The 21,407-nt window shown below is 42.3% G+C and overlaps 1 protein-coding gene across 1 annotated transcript in view; it reads right to left on the bottom strand.

The window, feature by feature from the left end:
* slc24a3 (solute carrier family 24 member 3) overlaps positions 1-21,407 on the bottom strand; it is a 58,850-nt gene that overhangs the window by 35,621 nt on the left and 1,822 nt on the right. The window contains exon 2 of the mRNA XM_011493861.3: positions 15,242-15,379. Within this exon, the coding sequence (XP_011492163.1) occupies positions 15,242-15,379 (138 nt within the window). The remainder of the gene's footprint in view (positions 1-15,241; positions 15,380-21,407) is intronic.

The following is a 21,407-nucleotide window of genomic DNA, read 5'->3' as shown; positions in this document are numbered from 1 at the left end:
AGTCACAGTTAACTCATCTGAATGTTAATAATGACAGAAGTTTACCCCCAGACTGTTTGGTTTGTGAGTTTGGGTTTTCTTTTTTTTGGGATGACTGATGGAAGCAGAACACTGAAGCAACAAAAGTCCTGCTGTCATCCTTGAGTGGAAACTCCTGTCACGTCTGCAGCGGGATGCTCAGCGGCTCGACTCCCACAGCTGACAGTCACAGTCATTTCTGGGGCCACAGCAGATCGATTCCAGCATTTGTTCATTCTCAGGATTTCTGCCTCCAGAGAGAGAGAAGACAACAGCAGCAGGAGGGCAAAGATTTATGCTGAAAAGCTGAAACTATCAGCACCGTAAAAGCTTTTCTTCCAGGGAAGAATAATAGAAAACATATAAGCTTCCAAGTATAATTTTCTTCTGCACTATAAAAATGTTTAAACATTTAAGTTGTGCTTTTTATTGCTGTACTGTGACACTAGGTTTGGTTAAAAGCTGTAAAAAAAACATTTGCTGCCTTTCTGGTTCATTAGGATGATGTCCTAAAGTTCATTTGTAAGTAACACCCAGTTAAAGGCAACATTGTGGTGCAGTGGTTAGCACTTTCACCTCACAGCAAAATGGTTCTAGTTCGAATCCCGGATTTGACCTTTCTGTTTGGAGTTTGCATGTTCTCTTCATGCACGAGTAGGTGCAGCTTTATGTGAGTGTGTGGCCCTGCGACAGACTGTGTGTGTGTGTGAGTGTGTGGCCCTGCGACAGACTGTGTGTGTGTGAGTGTGTGGCCCTGCGACAGACTGTGTGTGTGCGTGGGTTTTCAAGTGGGTTTGGAAAATGGACGCACGAACTGAGTTTAAAAAAAAAAACTAAATTGTATCTACTTACAGATCACAAATCAATTGATCAAACTTGTGTATTAATGTCTTTTTTTTTTAAAGATTTCTCACTTTTAGGAAAAATAAACGTTTATTTTTCATTACATTTAGTTTCATGTATTAGTTATGTCTGGCCCTTTGAGGACAGCCACTATGCTGATGTAGCCCTAAGTGAAAATGAGTTTGACACCCCTGCAGTAGAGCCACAATATTCATGCACATTTTCTTCTACGGGTATAATGTGATCTCGTAGCTCGTAGTGAACACCTAAACAATCCATAAGGGTAAGGGGGTGGAGTAGGTGAGACTAAAGCACGCTCTACAGATCTTTCAACTCCCCCAAATCCTGCGCAAGGAGGCCGTTAGTATGTAGTAGCGCTGCACGATATGAGGAAATTTGCAATTTGCGATTTTAGTGCTCATTATTGTGATGATTATTAAACTTGCGGTACACGAACAAATGGCAAAACAACCAAAAACATAATTTCCCTTTAAAAATGATACTCTAAATGACCCTCGTCTATAGGAGGCAAACATCCAACATAAAAGGGCTCCATTGGTCAACAATGTGAAGGCGTCCATCTGATTGGTCAAATGTGTAACTCTCTTGCTATTCTAGGCACTTTAATGTTGGGAGTTGGGTCATCTAGACCCACTAGACAGTGCGCTGAACCTTTTTTCTTTAATGATTTGTGAACCTCACTGATGTCCATGAATTACATGAAATCTTTCCTCCTTTATCCACCTTTGTCTTGGTAGGGAGAACACGTCAATGTAAGGGTGGGGTCATCAAAGATAGCACAAGGGTTAAATGGTTAAATTTGATTCGTTAAATGCTTCAAGCTGCCATAAGATTGTTTTAGCACATTTAAAGTTACCATTTATCGCAATTTTCGCCGTCTTTTGCGATAAGCGTATTGCACAGCTTGATATCGATACATTTGCGATTTATTGTGCAGGTCTAGTATGTACACATGATAAGTGTGCAGCCTGACTATTATAATTCAGGAAATGAGACATTGAAAGCGTTAGACACAAAGGAAGGAGAAAAGGACTTGTACAGGCTAGCCAGACAGAGAGACAGAGATGGGAAGGACGTGCAACAGATAAGGGTGATTAAGGACAGAGATGGAAAGGTGCTAACAACCCAGGAGAGTGTACAGAAAAGATGGAAGGAGTATTTTGAGGAGCTGATGAATGTGGAAAATGACAGGGAAAGAAGGGAGGAAGATGTGGTTGTTGTGGAGCAGGAAGTAGCAGAGATTGGAAAGGATGAGGTTAGGAAGGCTCTGAAAAGGATGAAGAGCGGAAAGGCCGTTGGTCCTGATGACCTACCTGTGGAGGTATGGAAGTGCTTAGGAGAGACAGCAGTGGAATTTCTAACGAGGTTGTTCAATAGGATTTTAGAGAGTGAGAAGATGCCTGAGGAATGGAGGAGAAGCGTCCTGGTCCCGATCTTTAAGAACAAGGGTGACACGCAGAACTGCAGCAACTATAGAGGAATAAAGTTGATGAGCCACACAATGAAGCTGTGGGAAAGAGTAGTGGAAGCCAGGCTTAGGAAGAAGGTGGAGATTTGTGAGCAGCAGTATGGTTTCATGCCCCGTAAGAGCACCACTGATGCCATTTTTGCTTTGAGAATGTTGATGGAAAAGTACAGAGATGGTCAGAAGGAGCTGCATTGTGTGTTCGTAGATTTAGAGAAGGCGTATGACAGGGTGCCGAGGGAGGAGCCGTGGTACTGTATGAGGTCGTCTGGAGTGGCAGAGAAGTATGTCAGAGTAGTTCAGGACATGTATGTGCGTTTCAGGATTGATTTTAAAATTCTTTTAATGGTTTATAAATGTTTTTATGGTCTTGGGCCTTCTTATTTAAATGATATTCTTTTAAAATATGAGCCCTCGCGGACACTGAGGTCCTCCGGTGCTGGCCTCTTAGTTGTTCCCAAGGTGAGGACCAAAACTTATGGTGAGGCTTCGTTCTGCCATTATGGTCCTCGCCTGTGGAACGGCCTTCCGGAGAGCCTCAGGGCTGCAGAGACTGTAGAGGTTTTTAAGAAGAGGCTCAAGACTCACCTTTTTAATTTAGCTTTTAGTTGATTTTAACTGCTAATTTATTCTATTAGTTTTAGTATAGGCTATTTTATGTATTTATTTTAATTTTATGCATCTTATTCTCAATTTTATGTTTTTTCTTTTTTTTTTTTTTTTTTTTTTATGTTTTTAATTTTAGCATCTTATGATTTTAGCCCCAGTGTTTCTTGAGGGGATCTTTTCCTCCAGGGCTTGCCGGCTTGGTCAGCGGTTGTTGCTGCAGTTGTTGCCCTTGCTGGGGCGGCTGGGGTCTAATTTTACAGCTTTATGGCTGTGAGGGGGACCCCGGTGTTGTCCCGGTCTGGGTGGGCACTGTGGCGATGTTCCGTTGGCCGGGCTGGCTCCTGGTATGAAAGGATTCCCAGATACTGTTTCCTCACAGCAGAGCCAAGCCATACTTGTTTGTTTGTTTGTTTGTTTATTTATTTATTTATTTTACAGTTACATAGTCATAATTCATTGTACGTGGGAGCCATGGGTCATGTGGTTTAATGGAGGGAAGTGGGAAGGGTGAAGGGTGGGTTGGGGTTTTTATTGTAATGTTGTGTGTTTACTGTTTTTAGTTTTAAAGCGCTTCGAGCTGCACAAAGTGCATGAGAAGCGCTATTTTATAAATAAAGTTTGATTTGATTTGATTTGAAGTATGACGGTGGTGAGATGTGCTGTAGGTCAGACAGAGGAGTTCAAGGTGGAGGTGGGACTACACCAAGGATCAGCTTTGAGTCCTTTTTGGTTTCTATGCTGATGGACAGGCTGACAGACGAGGTAAGACAGGAATCTCCCAGGACAATGATGTTTGCGGATGACATTGTAATTTGCAGTGAGAGTAGAGAGCAGGTGGAGGAAGAGCTAGAGAGGTGGAGGTTTGCTCTGGAAAGAAGAGGCATGAAGGTCAGTCGTAGTAAGACAGAATACATGTGTCTGAACGAGAGGGATCAAGGTAGAAGCGTTAGGTTACAGGGGGCTGAGGTGAAGAAGGTGCAGGAGTTTAAGTACTTGGGGTCAACAGTTCAGTGTGATGGGGAGTGTGGAAAAGAGGTGAAGAGGCGAGTGCAGGCAGGTTGGAGTGGGTGGAGGAAAGTGTCAGGAGTGTTGTGTGACAGAAGAGTGTCAGCAAGACTCAAAGGAAAGGTGTACAAGACAGTGGTGAGACCAGCTCTGCTCTATGGGTTAGAGACGGTAGCAGTGAGACAGAGACAAGAGGCTGAGATGGAGGTAGCGGAGATGAAGATGTTGAGGTTCTCCTTAGGAGTGACCAGGTTAGACAGGATAAGGAACGAGTACATCAGAGGGACGGCTCATGTTGCCTGTGTTAGCGACAAAGTCAGAGAAGCCAGACTGAGATGGTTTGGACATGTTCAGAGGAGGGATAGTGGATATATTGGTAGAAGGATGTTGGAGATGGAGCTGCCTGGCAGGAGGGCAAGAGGACGGCCAAAGAGGAGATACATGGATGTCTTAACAGAGGACATGAAGTTGGCTAATGTTAGGGTAGAAGATGTCCATGACAGAGTGAGGTGGAAAAGGATGATTCGCTGTGGCGACCCCTGATGGGAAAAGCCGAAAGAGAAAGAAGAAGACATTGAAAGCGTAGTTTGTGTTGGCATCCTTCAGGCTCTTGAGTATCACTGCAGAGGACACCATACAACAACATCACCCGTGTGTCACAAGTGTGTGTAACTTAAATGATCCTTGCAAATATTTCCTGCTCAACAGCTGTACGTTCTATTTCAAGAGAACTGCAAGACACACCTGTGCTCGCTTTAAATGTGGCCACTGCTCTCTACGGCCCTCCACGGGCCCGGAAACCCGAAAAACATGCAGCACGGGTATGGAGACCTGTGTGACTAAAGTTTAAACGAGTTCATGTAAATGTCTAGATGTGTTTATGCATTTATGAGTTGTTCTTTGTTGGTCACTTAAAATGAACACGTGGAACAACCAATGTCTAAACGTGTGTCAATTCCAAAAACGGAGTGGGAACAGAACAATCTTTAAGGTCTTTTCCATTTTACAAATACCCCTTTAAGATACTGTTAAAGTCCCATTCAAACATTTATTGGGACATTTGAAGGTGATCGTCCATAACAACAACACACTTTTTTTCATTCCTGGGGAGGATTAAGATGAGTGCCAATTCTCAGGTTCCTGCGTTAAAGTAATTCAAAAAATGACCTTAGCAACCAAAGCCCGCTCCCTCCAAAGCTTTAGCATGATCGACTGAAATGACATGAATGTAGCTTTGATCAGAAGGAACATTATGGCTCAGTCAAAGGTAGAATTTAATTTAAGATAAAAAAGGAATAAAAGTTTTGGTCGTCATGGTCACAGAAAGCCTTATGTTTGTAGAAAGGGCGGTAAAGAAGCAAAGTCTCGTGTTATTTTCAGAGTAAAGCAGATTTTTTTTGTGGCGTGGCGAGGGTTAAGGGTTGGTTTGATGAGGTGTTTGATGTTCTTTGTGGCTGAGAATGTTTTGCCGTTTTCTAAGGATAAACTCTTCAAACGAAGACGCCGAGCAGCTGGAGGCTTTGATGATAACGGCCACCTCCAAAGCTGATCGGGAAGACAGTGAGATCTGCAGCCATGCAAACGGATCGCCTTCATCTCAGCAGCAAGCGTTTGATGTAATCATGACTGCCTCCAACTGCATGCAGAACGCAGACCTCGACTTATGAAAGTAACTTCTGTCACGACGTTCTCTTTAGATCCATGAAACGTTGGGAGGATTTACTATAAGGAGAAGAAGAACCACACTTTAGTGATCTCAGATCAGATTGTTTTGGTTTTAATGTGGCAACGCCAGCAACTGATCAGTAATATTAACCTCAGGCCGTATTTTAGATTATTGCTTGCTTTTCTTTTCTTTTTATTTGTACTTCTACTGACTTTGTTTAAAAAAACATGAAATTAAGTCGGGTCTGTTGGACTAAACTTAGTTCATGACTAAAAAAACATAAAAACATACAAAAATAAATCGGACTGTATGAGTTCATATTCGATTCCCCCTTTGTGGTTTCTTCTGAGATGGCATTAGATGGGACAATTTCAAAATAAAGGGCCCATAAATATCGGAGCTTCATGCAGATTTAATCTCCTGTCATTTAAAGTTAAAATTGTGCCACGATTTAAAATGAAATGAAAAGGCAATAACATCTGCAAACAACTATAAATCAATTAACACTTTTTTTTCTCTTCAAACTAAAAGAACCTAAAAGCTCAGAGATCACGTGTAAGAACAATAGTTCTACATGAAACCATGTAAATGAACTCAGATGATTGATTTGTTCAATCATCCGAGCATTCACAGGGTTAATACTGCACCACGCCGCTGTCCTGGGTATATTTGGTCTTTTCATGAACACAAAATTCGTTAAAATTAGCTTATTTTCCCCCCTTTTTTCTTCCCCTGGACGGCTTCATCCAGAGTCTTTATCAGTTTTTGGAGAGTGGTTTTTAAATAATGAATAAATGATGAAGGATGGGATTTTGCTGTTCCATAGCGTACAGTCTGGTGTGACCCCCCCCCCATCCTGGAACATGGCAGGAGCCCATTGTTCCTTCTTTTAGGTGTCATCGGTTAGTTTAACAATGAATTAAACAGAAATTAAGGCAGCAGTTTATCTGTCAGCTTTTTAAAGTCCCACTGCGCTCATTTTTAAAGCTATTTTCAAAGTATTTCCAGTGGTCTTTGAATTGTGATGACTCCATTTTCAGTCAAAGCCCAAAAACCTGTGTTGTTTTCTAGGACATAGTTTCTGCAGATCGGCAGGAATTCATTTGAAATTAGCTTCCGAGTTGTTGGAGGGACCATTGGCATGGTGCAACCCAGTCCCCCATTCCCCTCCCCTTTGATGAGAACTCTGTGTTTACACTCTCTCCTGCTGGCTTACAGCCTCATATTGCAGCAATAAAGGAGCTGTCCAGCCGTCCGGTTCTGACCCAGATTCCAGCTCAGAGGAGGAAATCGAAGACGTACACGGATCTACTTGTCTACAAGTGGATGCAACGGAATGGAGCAGAGCAGGGAGCTTGTGGCCCGTCCAGCGTATTTTCAAACAGCATCTTTTCATCTGCTCCTCACAATTTGAACAAAAAAATACTTTACCTTATGTATGCCCTTTATCAGAAAAATGCCACAAGTTAAAAACACCAAAAACAGGATTTTCATAGGAGTGGGTCTTTAACAGAGCTACAAACGACGGCAGTCCTCCTGAAAGGGAAGTCAGTGAACATGCATCACGTTTTCACGTGCCTGAGCGTACACGCTCTCTGAGGGAATGCAGCAGCAAAGCAGGATGTTGGAACATCTCAGGAACACGTCTGAACCTCGCTCACAGAAAGATGAATCTTTAAACGGGGAGTTGAGCCACTTTTGCTCCCGGCAAACCAGCTGAAGTTCACAGTTCAAGAGGAAAACTGGGAAGCGTTCTCTCCATATGTGCAGGAAGATAGGGAAGCCGGAGAGCGCTGTGCCATAAACCAAGCATAACCCTGGATTGATGTTGTACAGCAAGTACAGAGGAGTCACGAGGTGGGACGTGCAGAGCAGCGGCAGCAGCAGCAGCAGCTGATGTAGAGGACTCTCCTCGCCTAATTGCTGTGATGGATCGGTCTTATTCCCCCGAGCACGGAGCTTCTGTGTTAACAAGAACAGATGATTCTGCTGATCTGGAGGTTAAACTTCCACCGCAGCAGTTTTTAATCCTCCAAAAGACTCTCCCGCTTCACCAAAACGGGATAATTGAAAGTTTTAGTCACGCTAAAACCACTTTGCAGAAACTTTTAGATGTTTACTCCTCCAGAGAAAGAGATTATGGGCTTGACTGTCATGTCAGGGCAACAGCAGATGGGAATTCTCCGTATTTAGAGCCCAACCAGTGCTGCTGCAGGGTTATCTCATCTGAAATGGGTAAAAATGCTCAACGCTAAAATGCTTCCACTATGTAGAAAGCTGAAAGATGAAGAAGAGCTGTAGAAGTCAAAAAAGAGGCCAAGTAAGGCAAAACAAAGATAAAATTCCTAAACCACTAATACTAAAATAGTTAAAAATGCCAAAATGTGCTACAAAAAACATAAAATAATGTGCTAAATTCAAGCATAGACAAAATAAGAAAACAGAAATAAAGGAGGAAAAAGCTCTCTAACATGCTCTATGTAATAACAGTTACATGTCAAAAAATGCTAATTCTAATCCTAAAATTGGTGTCAAACGCAAAGTTAAAAAAAATTTAAAAAATAAAAATGACAAACTTCACCCAAAATTTTAACCAAAATATCTGCAGACAAACCAACTAACTATACTAGCTGAGTCAAAAATCCTGGATCCTTTAGATTAATAGCGAAAAGCACATTTCTATGAAAAAAGTACAAAGTGACTAAAGTTGTTGATTTTTTATCAATCCATGATTAAATCATAGACATAATGCAAAGCTATTATAATATATAATCTGATCTTCTTCAGAGGGAGTCCGGCTGCAAAAAGCTACAAATGCTAAATAAAATCTCAAAGACGTTAAATTTAAACGCTATAGGTTCAAATAAAAAAGCATTTTCTATAGAAAACAACAATACTAAAAACAATATTAATCCAGAATAATGCTAAACAGAAACTGCAGAATGCTACAAGCTAAATGCTAGGCAACGCTAGTTGATTCTAAAAATGAAAAAAAGAAAAGAAACTCTTTCAGTGCTGAATTAGCTGGATAAAGTAAAAATAAATCAGAACACAGAACTACTTTTTTATTGCTTTTCATGCTTTTTGTTTCATGTTTGCCAAATATAAAGAAATCTTTAAAAACGAGTAAATGTTTACTTTGCAAAATAAAGTGAGTTTAAAGCGAAAATGATAAAAGAATTCAACTTTTTTCTCTCACAAAAAGCTTAAATTACCTTTACAGTAATAGTATAGTAAATACGTAGGCTCCATAAGGACCTTGAAGCCTTTTAGGGACTATTTCTTTCTAAAATGTAAAAGAAAAAAGCTGCTTAAGTGAACCTTTCCAACAGTTAAATGTACATGTATCACTTACATAACCCTGGTGACAATTTGTCATCCAATAACATGGTCTTTAACAATTCTCCGTTGATCCCTCCTTAATCCACAGGATAATCTGACTGTCCTGGAGTTTCCATACATTAACCACGGTGAAGTCAGATTCTCGGAGATACTTTTCCCCAATTATCTCATTTCTGATGAAAATGAGGCTTTTCGGAGCTGCAAATCTGCAGAAACTGATAGGATTTCTAGTTTGTGATGTGTCACATGGATGGAGAGGGACTGTGGTCGTGATGTTCTTCAGGGGGAGTCCGGCTGACTCGTAAAGGCAGCGGCGGCGGGGCGGCGGCCTGCTGAGAGCCAATAGTATAAACTGGAAGACTGGATCTGAGTTTAACATACCATGAGTGTGGGCTGTTCCGGGGCGGTCCCTCCCATTAATTTATCAGCCGTGCTATGCGAGGATTCCCACGTGAAGCGCACCCCCATGGCCGTCGCCCCCACATGAATCAATACCGCTCTGAAAGTTTTCGCCTTACGCACCACTCCTCCTCCTCAAGCAGGGAAGCCCTGATTAAGTCCTGATCGCTGCGCTGCAAGGAGGCTGAGCGGAGAGGCGGAGGAGGACAGCCCCCAGGGAAAGACCCCCGGAGAGGGCGGACACGTGTGAGGGGGGGAACCCAGACGCATCTCACAGCCAACGTTTGCGCACGGCGAGCAGCTCAGCGGGGTCGACGGGCGCCGCTGAGCTGGCAAATGTGCTGCAAACACGGCTGAATGTGTGGATGACAGACGCAGGAGAACAAGTGTGTGGGAGTGTTGACAAGAAGCTCCACTTCAAGAGACGATAACAAATTCATTGTTGTGGCCTATGGTTGGCTGTTTACAAACCCACCGTGTTCAGAATGGAGGGTAAAGTCAGGATGATATTCTTCATGACTTGTGTTCATTTATTCTGCAGCTGACAGAGTTATAAAAGCAAAAAAAGAAACTTACATTCTGGAAAACTGTCAAAGCCACAGCTGAACTTTACGAAACAATGTTTCTACTGTGACACCGACATTAAAACACAATTCCTTACAAGTGGAGCTTTGGAGCCGATTATCTTGCTCTTCAGTTTGCCAAAAATACTGAGTGGAGTCAGTTCTATTCATCAAGATGTTATCCAGGAGGATGCTTCTTCACACGACTCCATTTGACAACGTCACCAGGAGGAGTGAAAACCTTCATCCACTTCATAAAATGGTACACAGGATGTGTGAGCGCTTCAGCAAGGCTTTCTGTCGTAAACGTACTAGAATGTAACGTGAGAAATTATATTTCTGTCGAGAAGATGGCATTATCTTCTAACGTCTTTGTTCATTTTCCTACATAATCAATCAAATCAATTCTAATTACACTGTTGTGAGTTAAATCAGCATCTCCTACAGGTCTTCAGGGCCCACATCACGCAAAATCAAACTTTTGAGCTTTTAACCCTTGTGCTATCTTAGATGACCCCCCTTACATTGACGTGTTCTCCCTACCATGACAAAGGTGGATAAAGGTGGAAAGATTTCATGGAATCCATGGACTCCAGTGAAGATCACAAATCATTGAAGAAAAAAGGTTCAGGGCACTGTCTAGTGGGTCTAGATGACCCAACTCCCAACGTTAAAGTGCCTAGGATAGCACAAGGGTTACGAGTATTATAATAAACAACAACAAATCACACAAATCCTGTTCCAGGAAGAAAAAAAAACTACTTCCAAGTGGACCAATGACTCCACTATCCAGAAGTCTTTCCAAACCAAAGTGGGGTGCCCCCACCAAAGCTGCGGGGTACGCTGAAGGGTCAAACCTCCAGATGACCCCTAAACAGAGCTTAGGGTCAATGGGTTGCTAATGAAAATGAGAAATAAATCCCTTTGACATAGAAACTTAAAAACTGCTACAAATATGTAACTCACCAAGACGTTTTAAAAACTCTATGGTTGCTATGAACCATCACGCTCATGAAAGTTGTTATTTAAGAACCAAATTTTGACCCTTCGTCCTCTTTTGCAGTGTGTGCTTTGGAAAACGTCTCTGTTCTCAATGCAAAGGTCCAACGGCAGCTTCAGCAGCGGTTAGGATTACCGGCAACAGCGAAGGCAGCTTGCAAGTTTCTTTAGACCTTTTTACTATTTTTTAAACCAAATTCATGGGCTTGTTGGTAACAGATGGCAGAAAAGTCATCGTACTCGGGGACTCACAAACACCCAGCAGGAAACCATTTGGAGTTATTTGTAAGCCTGCAGAAGAACAAAGTAAATAATCAGAGTCGGCGAGGAGCCTGAAAGCATTACTACCGGCTGCTGGCTGACGAACAAAGAGATAAATGAGAGGAGGAGGTGATGAAGAAGTGTTGGAAATCAATAGACACAACGGGAGCTTCACAATTTTAATCAAAAAAGGTTTTGATGGCTGAGAGGAAGAGAACGAGGAGCATCTCCTCTTCCTCCTTGTGTCATGTCTTGGTCAGTGGGCCTCTGATTTCAGGAGAACTCCACCCAGATGCTTCTCCATCAATCAGCCCCGATGTGTACATGACGTGATGCCGATCCGTCAAAACCCTGATGTCGCCAGAAGTCTATTAATGAACAGATAATAAAACTCTGTCCTCTTGGTATTCACTGACATTTTCCTCAAAGACGCTTGAGAAAGTTAGAATGTCAGGACTGAACCCTCCTGCTTTCAATCTTAAGGCCCGTACACACCGGGACGAATATTCGCCAGGCGTTATTCGCCAGCGTTTTTCGCCACGTTTTTTGTGTTCACACCCAGGCGATTTTCGCTGACGATGAGTGGAGTGAACATGCAATTTCATTCCCTGACATTAGATGGCGCTTAATGTAAAACAGAAATACTCCTGTACACAAGGTGGCGCTGCGCAACTTTACGCTTCTTAAAGTCGCTTTTCACTCAGAAGAAGAGAGCAAGTATTTACACGCTTGTCAGAATCAAACAAAGAAAACATGAATATTTCAAGCACCAGTAGCTCCAACTGGTGCTTGGTTCGGGGATGTTTTAGAATGTCCGTCATTATTGCTTCGCGGCTGTGTAGACGCTACTTGGCGTCTATCTTCTTCGCTGGTATGTGTGCTCAGCAAGGCAGTTTTGTGTTTGAGCGCCCCCAAGTTGTGTTTTACTGTAACTTCAGAAGCTCCAGACACGTGAGCAAAAGCGCCATTCTCATTGGTCGAGTAGATTTCGACACGACGCGTCGAAAAAAAAAAACGAACCCGAGGCGTTTTTTTTTTTTTGACGCTTTAACGCGTGGCGTTTTTTCGCGTCGGTGTGCACACTCTCGTTGGTGCCCTTTGTTTAGTCACGAGGCGTTAAACGTCGGCGAAAATCGCCGGCGAAATTCGTCCCGGTGTGAACAGGCCTTTAAACGCAACAGAAGTGAAGAAACTTTCCGATCCTTCCCTAAATTTCAAATCAGACGACCGACCACACCACGCTGACACAAACACTAAAATAAGCACGTTAAAGAAACAAATTGGCCAATAAAAAGTAAAAAAGAGAACACCGAATCCTCCCTTTAAACAGCAACGACCTTAAACACCAACACAAATGTGTCGGGGTTCAAACTACAGGGTTCCCGTGACTCCTCCGGTTCATCATGAAAACTCATCATGTGCTGCGGGGTGGGGGTGGGGGTGGGGGTGGGGCAGAGATGAAGAGCACGCCGGCCCGTCGGCTTCCTTCTCAGCTGCAAAGACGTTTTTCAGAGCTATTCACATCCTGAATCGCTACAACCGAAGTTTGTGCCCCTATACGGAGAAATGGCATCAGCTGACTGACGTAATATCCTGATGTGCTGAAGAAGATAATCACGGAGAATAATTATCATCTGCAGCAGTTGGATGGATGAAACTGGCCTCATCTGGAAGAAGATTCTGTCTCTCACTTAACTGATGATGAAGGAATCACAGACTCCTGGTTTTAAGGCACAGAGAGACACTCCTAATGTGGGTTATAAAGGACACTACGGTACAGTCTATTGCTCTAAATAAAATCTATTTAACTCTTCATGTTGAGAGATGGTCCAAAGGTCTTTAATAAATGTTTTATAAACCATCAGAAATATTTCAGAAGTGTTTTTGATGTCTAAGGGTCGGTGACGGACATTCCGGGTGTGGGATGGTTCCCCATATTGCCGGATTTGGCAGCTTCGCGGGTGTCTTTGGTCCCTAACCCCCGCAAATATGGGTGGGTGGGGGGGGGACTGTATTCTGCCAAGAAGAGCGAAACTAAAGCCCTCCACAAAGCCGGGAAACCCTTCAACCCTGACGCGTGTTAAAGCCAGGGACAAACCAGTGGGGTTTATGGGTCGTGCATGTTTCAACCGATTGTTTCCTCAAGTTTTTTCCTTTATTTTTGCTGGGAAATCCATTGAGAGCAGACTCTCTTTTTCAAGGACGTCCTGTTCACACGTAGTTTTTACATGTTGGAACACCTGTGGTTGCTCTACCTGGAGCATTTTTACAACAACACTTCTCCACTTTGACTTTTATCACAAGTATAAAGATGAACTGGTTACACCCGAGTTTGTTTCTGATGGGCCTGGGACTCAAACCAGCGACCTTCGGGGCAAAAGTCCTGGTCAGTAAGTCACTATGCTCCATTTTTAAATAGTTATCGCTATTTTTGTGTTAATTCTGGTTAGTTACTTCAGTGTTTGGACTGCAACCATGCGTCTATGTCACTGATTGGATTGAGTTACGTTCTAAAATAACCTGCAATAAGTGAAATCTGTAAAGTAGGGATTATTTTTTACAATTCTTATAGATGTTACAGGCTGTAAAACTCCTCACCACACACTTTATACAGTTTTCTGAACATTTTCACACTTTTAAAGTTAACTTTATAGAATGAAACCAAAAGATCTGATTTGATGAACACATTCTCTACAGAGGAGATTGATTGACAAGGATGCAAAGGTGAGCTGTAATATAAAAAACAAGCATGCGAAATTGAAGAAAATCTGTGAAACAGCGAGAACGAGAAAGGTGAACTGCAGTATAGCAGGAGAACACTATTATAAAGATGACCCTAAAATTGTAATATAAATAAAAAACGTGATCTTTTTTTGACTAGACTAAACTTGTTTTAGCCTTTTTAACCACACTCTCTATGCTGTGTTTGTTCACTTTTTGTGGTTTGCTGTTGTTTGCGTTCACACCAGGGTTCACTTGCAAGTGAATTGAGGCTCATCAGACCTGAGTCGTCTGGTTCCATCTGAACCGGAGTTCAGATGAGCTTTCACAGCAGCCAAATGAACCAAACCTTCAGAGGAAACGAACTCTGGAGCAGATCAAATGAACTCTGCACCAGTGTGAACTCAACTGTAACAAGAACAGATTCATTTACAAAAAAACTCTTCTGTACTTTTTGTCAGTTTTAAGAGTCTTAGAGAAGAATTCAGTGAAGTGGGACAGGAGTTTGAGAACGTAGAGGTTATTTAGCCTCTCTGTCCTCTGGAGGGGGCGGAGGGCTAAACCCTTCGAGGTGTGCGCTTTTTAAATTTAGCAGCCAGAGGAGAAAGGAGCAACTCCTGCATAACCAGCAGGGGAGGAGAACGGGATGAACTTTGACCTTAGCTCCGTTTTTAGATCGCAGCTGTGAACCTGCGGCGGCGCAGTAATGACACACATAAGGACCACGTTCAACAGCAGGTATCTGCAGTAATGTCACCTTCCTGCGCATCGGTTGACTGCGCCAGGCGATGGAGAACGTGGCGAGGGCGACGGCGGGCGCTGCCGAAGCAGCAGAAGCTTTAAAGGTGGAAAGTCAATTACAGGTGGTTGATCAGAGGCTTTTAAAAGGCACTAAGCCGTTCTTATCGAACCATCTCACTGATGACGATACAAAGGTTGTCATGGAAACTGAGGATAAAATCTTCAAAGCAACAAAAAAGGATGAACTGAAAGACGTAGGGAGCTAGTTTGACATAAGTGGAGGGAGTATGAAACTTCGGGGGGGGAGAAAAGCAGAAATTTAAAAAAAAAAGGCTGAGGCAGCCAGAACATCCCGGCCTGCTGCAGCGTGTGCTCATGGGAAATATCATGACCTCACAATCTGGGTTACCCCACGTCAGGGAGAGAAATCAGGGGGAGTACAGAGGGAGGAGGACAGCAACATGTGGAGCGAGAATGATTGGTTTCCCCACTTTTATCTTCCACTTTCTGTTCTAGAGCAAAGGAAGCAGCAAGGGGGGAGGGGGGGGGGGGCTCTCAGGTGTCCTCTTTCTTTCATCCCGTTCTTACCTGGAGTGGTGCAGTTCTTAGATCCCTCTTCAATCTCCATTTGCTCCAGGCTGCTGTTGTCCATTTCCTGCTGCAGCCTCCGTCCCACCCAGCGGTCCTGGCCTCCAGAGCTCCGGACCGACGCACCAGAACCAGAACCTGGAAGAAGCCACAGAAGAAGTGACCAAGGAGAAGGGGATTGGACGTGATGAGGGACAGAAGACAAAGGCTTTTATCAGATGGTGCAACAGGAAGTCGCTCAAAATGATCACCAAGAAACTGAAAACAAAAAAGGTGTTTTTGACTTCCCAAGGAGGAAGGAGGCGGGAATCTACACGTATTTTAGGATGCTGCTGACAAACATCCCACTGCACAGAACAGGAGAGAACACCGTGTTCTTTCTAAGGAGACTGGCCTCATTTATGATCTCCAAAAAACAGCAATGCAGATATTTTATATGTCTATGTTGGTCAGTGTTCTGCTCTACATTGTGATGGTGTGGAAGGGGCTGAGACAAAGGAAGCTCATTGGTTGGTTCTCCTTCTCTATGGCTGTCAATCAGTTGTTCCCTAGTTTTACTGTTAAACTGCTACTTTGGGGGGGGGGGGTAGTGACAGTGGGGGGGTTGAAATGGTCACAGGTATCTTTATTTTAAGACCACATCCCATCGTCTTTTGCTTCCTCTCACTCCTTTTAAAGCCCTTCAGTAAAAAGCTTTTGATGAAACTAATATTTCATGGTTTTATTGTGGCATGTTTTGAGTTTTGTTTATGATTAAGAGGAATTGTAATTCAATCGTTTACTTATGGATGTATATTTGTTTTCAAATCAATTCATGACTAATTCTTCTAAGTTATATACATTACATTTCTGTATAGATATGTATTTCTGTTGTTTGTTTTGATTGAAATAAACCATTTCTAATCCAATCTACTTTAAAAGCATTCCTAGTGGTCTTTTATTTCTGAATTTTTTTTTTGTAGAGCACTTTGAGTAACATTAGTTGGAAAATTGCTTTACAAATAAAGTCGGTCTTGATTTGAGTTTTTAGCCAAAAACACAAAACTACTTTTCTTTTAGGACATAGTCTCTGCAGAGCGACAATAGCTTACTAGAAATTTGCCTCAGAGTTGTGGGCGGGACCATTGGCACAGAGCAAGCCTGGCCCCACTCCCCGTCACCTATCTGGTTACATGCTCTCCCGCTAGCTTACAGCCCCTCACAACCCCCAACGCAACATTAGCGGTGCAACAAAAATGGCGAGCAGTTCTGGGGCTATCCAGCTAAACAGACGTTTTACCAACCGTCCACTTTCCATCCCCAGAACCTTTTGAGAACTTCTGTCTTTTTAGAGGTTTTGCACTTTAAAGACTTTATGTAAGAGGGGACTTTGAGATAAACAATTTAAAATCTTATTTCATGGCAGGACTCTCCTTACAGAACTATGTGGTTCTAATCTCCACCATTTCATATGTAAAACAGAAATCCTTTCTAGAACCAAGAGCCTCAACAAGTCTCTGGCTGTGTCTGAATTCCTTCACTGCTCACTATGTAGTGCATTCGCCATTTTGTAGTGCTGTCTGAATCTACAATTCCTAAATCGAGTGCCCTAGAGACTTCCCAGAAGTCTCTGCGAAAAACCAGTGTGCATCGATGTTCACTAGATCGGCCAATATAGACCACAATGCATTGCGTTTGAACAATTTTTGCAACTAAAATGTTTTTCAATTTATTTTTTTAATAAAATTTCAACATTTTTGTCTTCAGAACACAGTTAATTCATAAATGGTCATCGCATAAACGCTCATATCTATGGGATATTTTACTTCGTGAAATCGAACAAATGTACAGCTAAGTTCTGTCCACGTGGTGAGTGCATGTTCCTTGTGTGCCTCGTATAAGTTTGCCAATTTTTTACACTAGATTACAATTATCTGTTCCATTTTCTCTGAACCTCAATGTAACTGCAAGACACACCCGCACTCCCCTCAAGATACGGGCGCGGAAAAACCCAAAACATGTACGTCAAAACCTGACTGTAGCTTTAACAGAGCAATCTGAGGGACTTTGGAGGCATTTACCAGCAATGCATCACTATAGAACCAATGACTGTACCTTCAAATATGTCACCACGGCAACCACTAAAATGAAGCTCTAAAAAGCAGGAAGAGTTTCCTAGGGATTCATAAAGATCTCATGACAGATTATTTACATCAAGACCTGAACCGAACCGCGGCACTGAAACGACCCAAACACATTTAGCGGCAGGTTCTACAAGGAACGCATAACTGGGCATCAACCAACATAGACCAGGTCTGTGGTCTAGAGCTTCCTGTAAGACTGGACTCCATGTTCAGCTGGGTGATGTCTGCAGTCATTTCTGTCCTCTGAACTTCTGAGAGCTCCCCCCCTCCGATGACAACAGTCCATCCTCTAAATGTCTCCACCAGAGACCTCTGCTGGATAACGGGAGGGTTGGCCATTGAGGTTCTGGAAAAATGACCTGCAGTTGTTTTTGGAACAAGCGGCTTAAAAAGAAAGACGTGTTGACGAAGCCTTCCCTTTGTCTGCAAATGTGCTTGAAGCGTTGGGCACATCCTGCAGGCTGCAGAGTCCAGCGTTCTGTTAAGCTTGATTACAGTCTGATTCTTTATGTAATGAAGGCGGCGAGCAGCTGGACGAGGGCTCCACAGATGTGAGGGTTAGTCAGCTGCACTGCTTTACACGTTCAGAGAGGATTTCATGATTTTCCAAAACAAAATCCTCCTTAGGGTGGGGGTTGTAGAGGGGGGCTACCACTGGGGCTACATCTGCACATTCTTCCAGAGAGCAGCAACGCCAACTAATTCATTTCATACTAGGCAGAGCCGAGCAGGAGAGCCATTCCTTTTTCCACCCTGCCAACCTCAACGCCAACCTGGAGGGAGCCAGATGGAATTACAAAGGACGATTTTTCAACAGTCCTCAGGGGGCGCCTGAACTCCTGACCCGGCCTCACCTCCACCACACCAAACACAGCAGCAGCGCCGCAGGGCCGCTCCCGCCGCCTCTCATCTTCTGCCATCTTGAGCATAAAGTCATCAGGAGGAGCGGTATGGAGAGGAAGGCCTCACTGTCTCATGAAGTTCCTCATATAAATAAGGTACACCCTCCAGAAGTTTGATGTATCTTTTGATTTTACTTCTGTAGAAAACCAATGGCAGTGAAGGGGTGTAGGCCACATGACCTACTGTTCTGTGGAGAGGATTCAAATCAGTGATGATCACCATCTTGGCAGGATGTGACCTCATGGATTTTTCCTGTGAGTTGCTGAACAGAGAAGTTTTCGTTTTTGACAATTGAGTGTGTCATTTAAAGAACTAAACGCAGTACAGTGATCCCTCGCTATAATACGGTTTACTTTTCACGGTTTCGCTACTTCACGGATTTGCATTGTGTTCTGCATTCTGATTGGCTACAAAGTCACTCCGCTTCTTCTCTACGTGCGCGTCAATAACGTTGCAGTTTAATATGTACACATAAGTAAATCAGCTTGCCAAATTTACAGCACATACGTGCAAATCATCTTGCAATTTAGAGTTTCTCTATAACCCATAGAAAAAAGAGCGACAACAACAACTGCCTATCACTATGTTCTTCTCCCGATAAAACACAGCTACACCGCGGGCTTCAAAGGGAGAAAACACTTCAAAGTGGAGTCAGGATGCAGCGGCTCAGTCTGTAGAGCAGTGAAATACACCTTAGTCACTATTTGTCCCACTGTACTTTGTATTTTTTTCATAGTTATTTTAAATTTTCTCCAGTTTAATCCAATTACTCGGGTCCCGGTGGGCGGGGCTAATCTCCGCGATTTGAAGCCTTCTGTTCACATTGATGATTAAAATTATTATTTGACATTTACAGTACAGAAGTTATTTGTTGAAAAAAAGCGTTTCTAAAGTACTTTTATTTGTGAAACAAATGCTTGAGCCTGTAAAATGGTTTGTTCTTTCTTTTCAATGTATAAGAGAGGATTTAATTGTATAATAACTGTAAAAATAAATAGAGGTTTCTACTTCACGGATTTTGCCTATCACGGGTTCTTTTTGGAACGTAACCCCCGCGAAAAACAAGGGTTTACTGTAGAGCCCCTTTTCCAGTCACCTGTCCATCAAACGCTCTGCCTCTTTTGAGTTTCATTTAATATATTATCATTTTATTTTGAAATCTAATCTAAAGTTAAGAGAATGAGGAACAACTTGTTGTGTTTTTTTTTAATTCTTTCCAAGGTTGTATCATTTCTACGATCAAATCTTCTAACTCTAGTTGTGAAAAGTGGATCTAGGGAAAAAACGGTAGAGAAGAAATGAAACCATTGAACACGCTGGAGACCGATCAGCGAATGCTTTGATTTCCAACACTTTTTAACATCATATTTTTCAAGCTAGCTTTAATACAAAAGCCACAGGCTGATGAGTTCATTCACTGAGATTCCTGTTTGAATTCAGAAACTACTGAAGAAAATAAACTGCATCCACTGCAGTCTAATAAAAACAGATCCTTAGAAAACATAGAAACAACTCTCTCGTCCTTCACCAACAACAACGTACACGTCTTAAGCACTACATTAAATTCACTTTTTCTGTTAGAAAATATTTGGAATAATACGTCAAACAACATTGCAGCAACTTATATTAATTCTGAGGAATACACAGTCAGCAGCTGTTTTCTTTAAACAAATTTCATTTTAAAAGTAAGTTATTTGAGAAAAAACAAACATTTCTCCAATCTGAAAAATGACAACTGTCATGATGGTTTACAATTTACATGTCATTTGATACTTCCTACTATAAACAACAAACGCACAAACATTGTTGTGCTCATCCTACAAGTCGAGCCTTAACGTTTGTTGGGTCCAGATTTTCCAGGAGTGTTTGGAATTATGTTGAATATGTTTAAAAACACGATCTAAAGGAACTCCTCTATTCTTCTTCTATTTTTTCCAGAATCCGGTTTTTCTGTTTTTTTTAGGAGTTTTTCCATACCGCAAAGGGGGGGTCTAAGGGCAGGGAGGCCAGTTTAGTTTAGTCAGTTTGTTCAATTTAGTATTTTCCTATTGAACTCTATGTATTTATGATCCTTTTGATTTTATGTTTCACTTTTTCAATTACCGATACGAAGCCCATCAAGAAGACTGTTGTTGTGAATTTGGGCTGTACAAATAAAATTGAATTGAATTCTATTCATGAACTCCAATGCTGGATTGATTGTCCTAAAGCTGTCAAAGTTATGGTGAATACTCCTGTGCAGCAATTCTGAATAAAATGAGCGGATCTTACGTTTTATCAAGAATATAACCTCATCCTGGTATGTTCATTTGTTCAGCACAGTTCCTAACCAGGATAGAAAAATAAGGAAAATGAAACATAAAACATTTAGTTTAACAATCAATTTAGAATAAAGAGTGCAGCTGAAGACTTTCAGCTAACCAAAAAAAGATTCACTTTTAGCCTGGACTTGAGTAGAGCTTTGTCTAACATCATCAGGGGGACTGTGGCTCCATCCCTGAACTTCTCAGAGTCTGAGGTAGTTAATGTGGGACTAACGTATCAGAGAAGTACTTAGTCTTATGTACCTGTAGATCTGTTTTAAAGTTTATTCTCTGAGCAACATGAAGTCAGTGTAAAGACATGAAGACTGACATCCATCAGTCAATATCAATCAATAAATACTTTATTGTCTCGTGAGGGACATTTGTTTTGCCTGACGGCTACAACAGAAAGAACATAACAGAATAAACATACACCCACAAAAAATACCAACCAGAGAGCCTTGCTCTAGACCGTTGTTATATCTGTGGGTGATGTCAGTTCCACCTCGCGGTTTTAACTGCAGCTTCCTCACAGCACAGCTACTGAGACCTATTTCTACACAAATCCAACCTTCTGGAAATAAAGGCAGAAATAAGTTTCTCTAAATGAACAAAGACGGAGTACGCAGGCACGTCGCCAAGGCCGACTATAGGATGACGCCATGAAATGGGCGGCGCCCACAAGGAGAGGAAGGCGGAGCCTCAGAGATGGAGTCGGCTTCCTTCCAGGTAGGAAAATGAACTGTGAAAATAAGTCCTATTTCACGGAGCTCTGTGATCTGGTCAATTGTTCATACCCTTCATGTTTACACTAAAATGAAAAAAGGTAGTTTGCAT

The sequence above is a fragment of the Oryzias latipes genome, chromosome 1 (genome assembly GCF_002234675.1).
Source record: "Oryzias latipes chromosome 1, ASM223467v1".
In the NCBI taxonomy this organism is placed as follows: Eukaryota; Metazoa; Chordata; class Actinopteri; order Beloniformes; family Adrianichthyidae; genus Oryzias; species Oryzias latipes.
The sequence above is the reverse complement of the archived record's forward strand: the minus strand, read 5'-3'. Positions and strand labels throughout refer to the sequence as shown.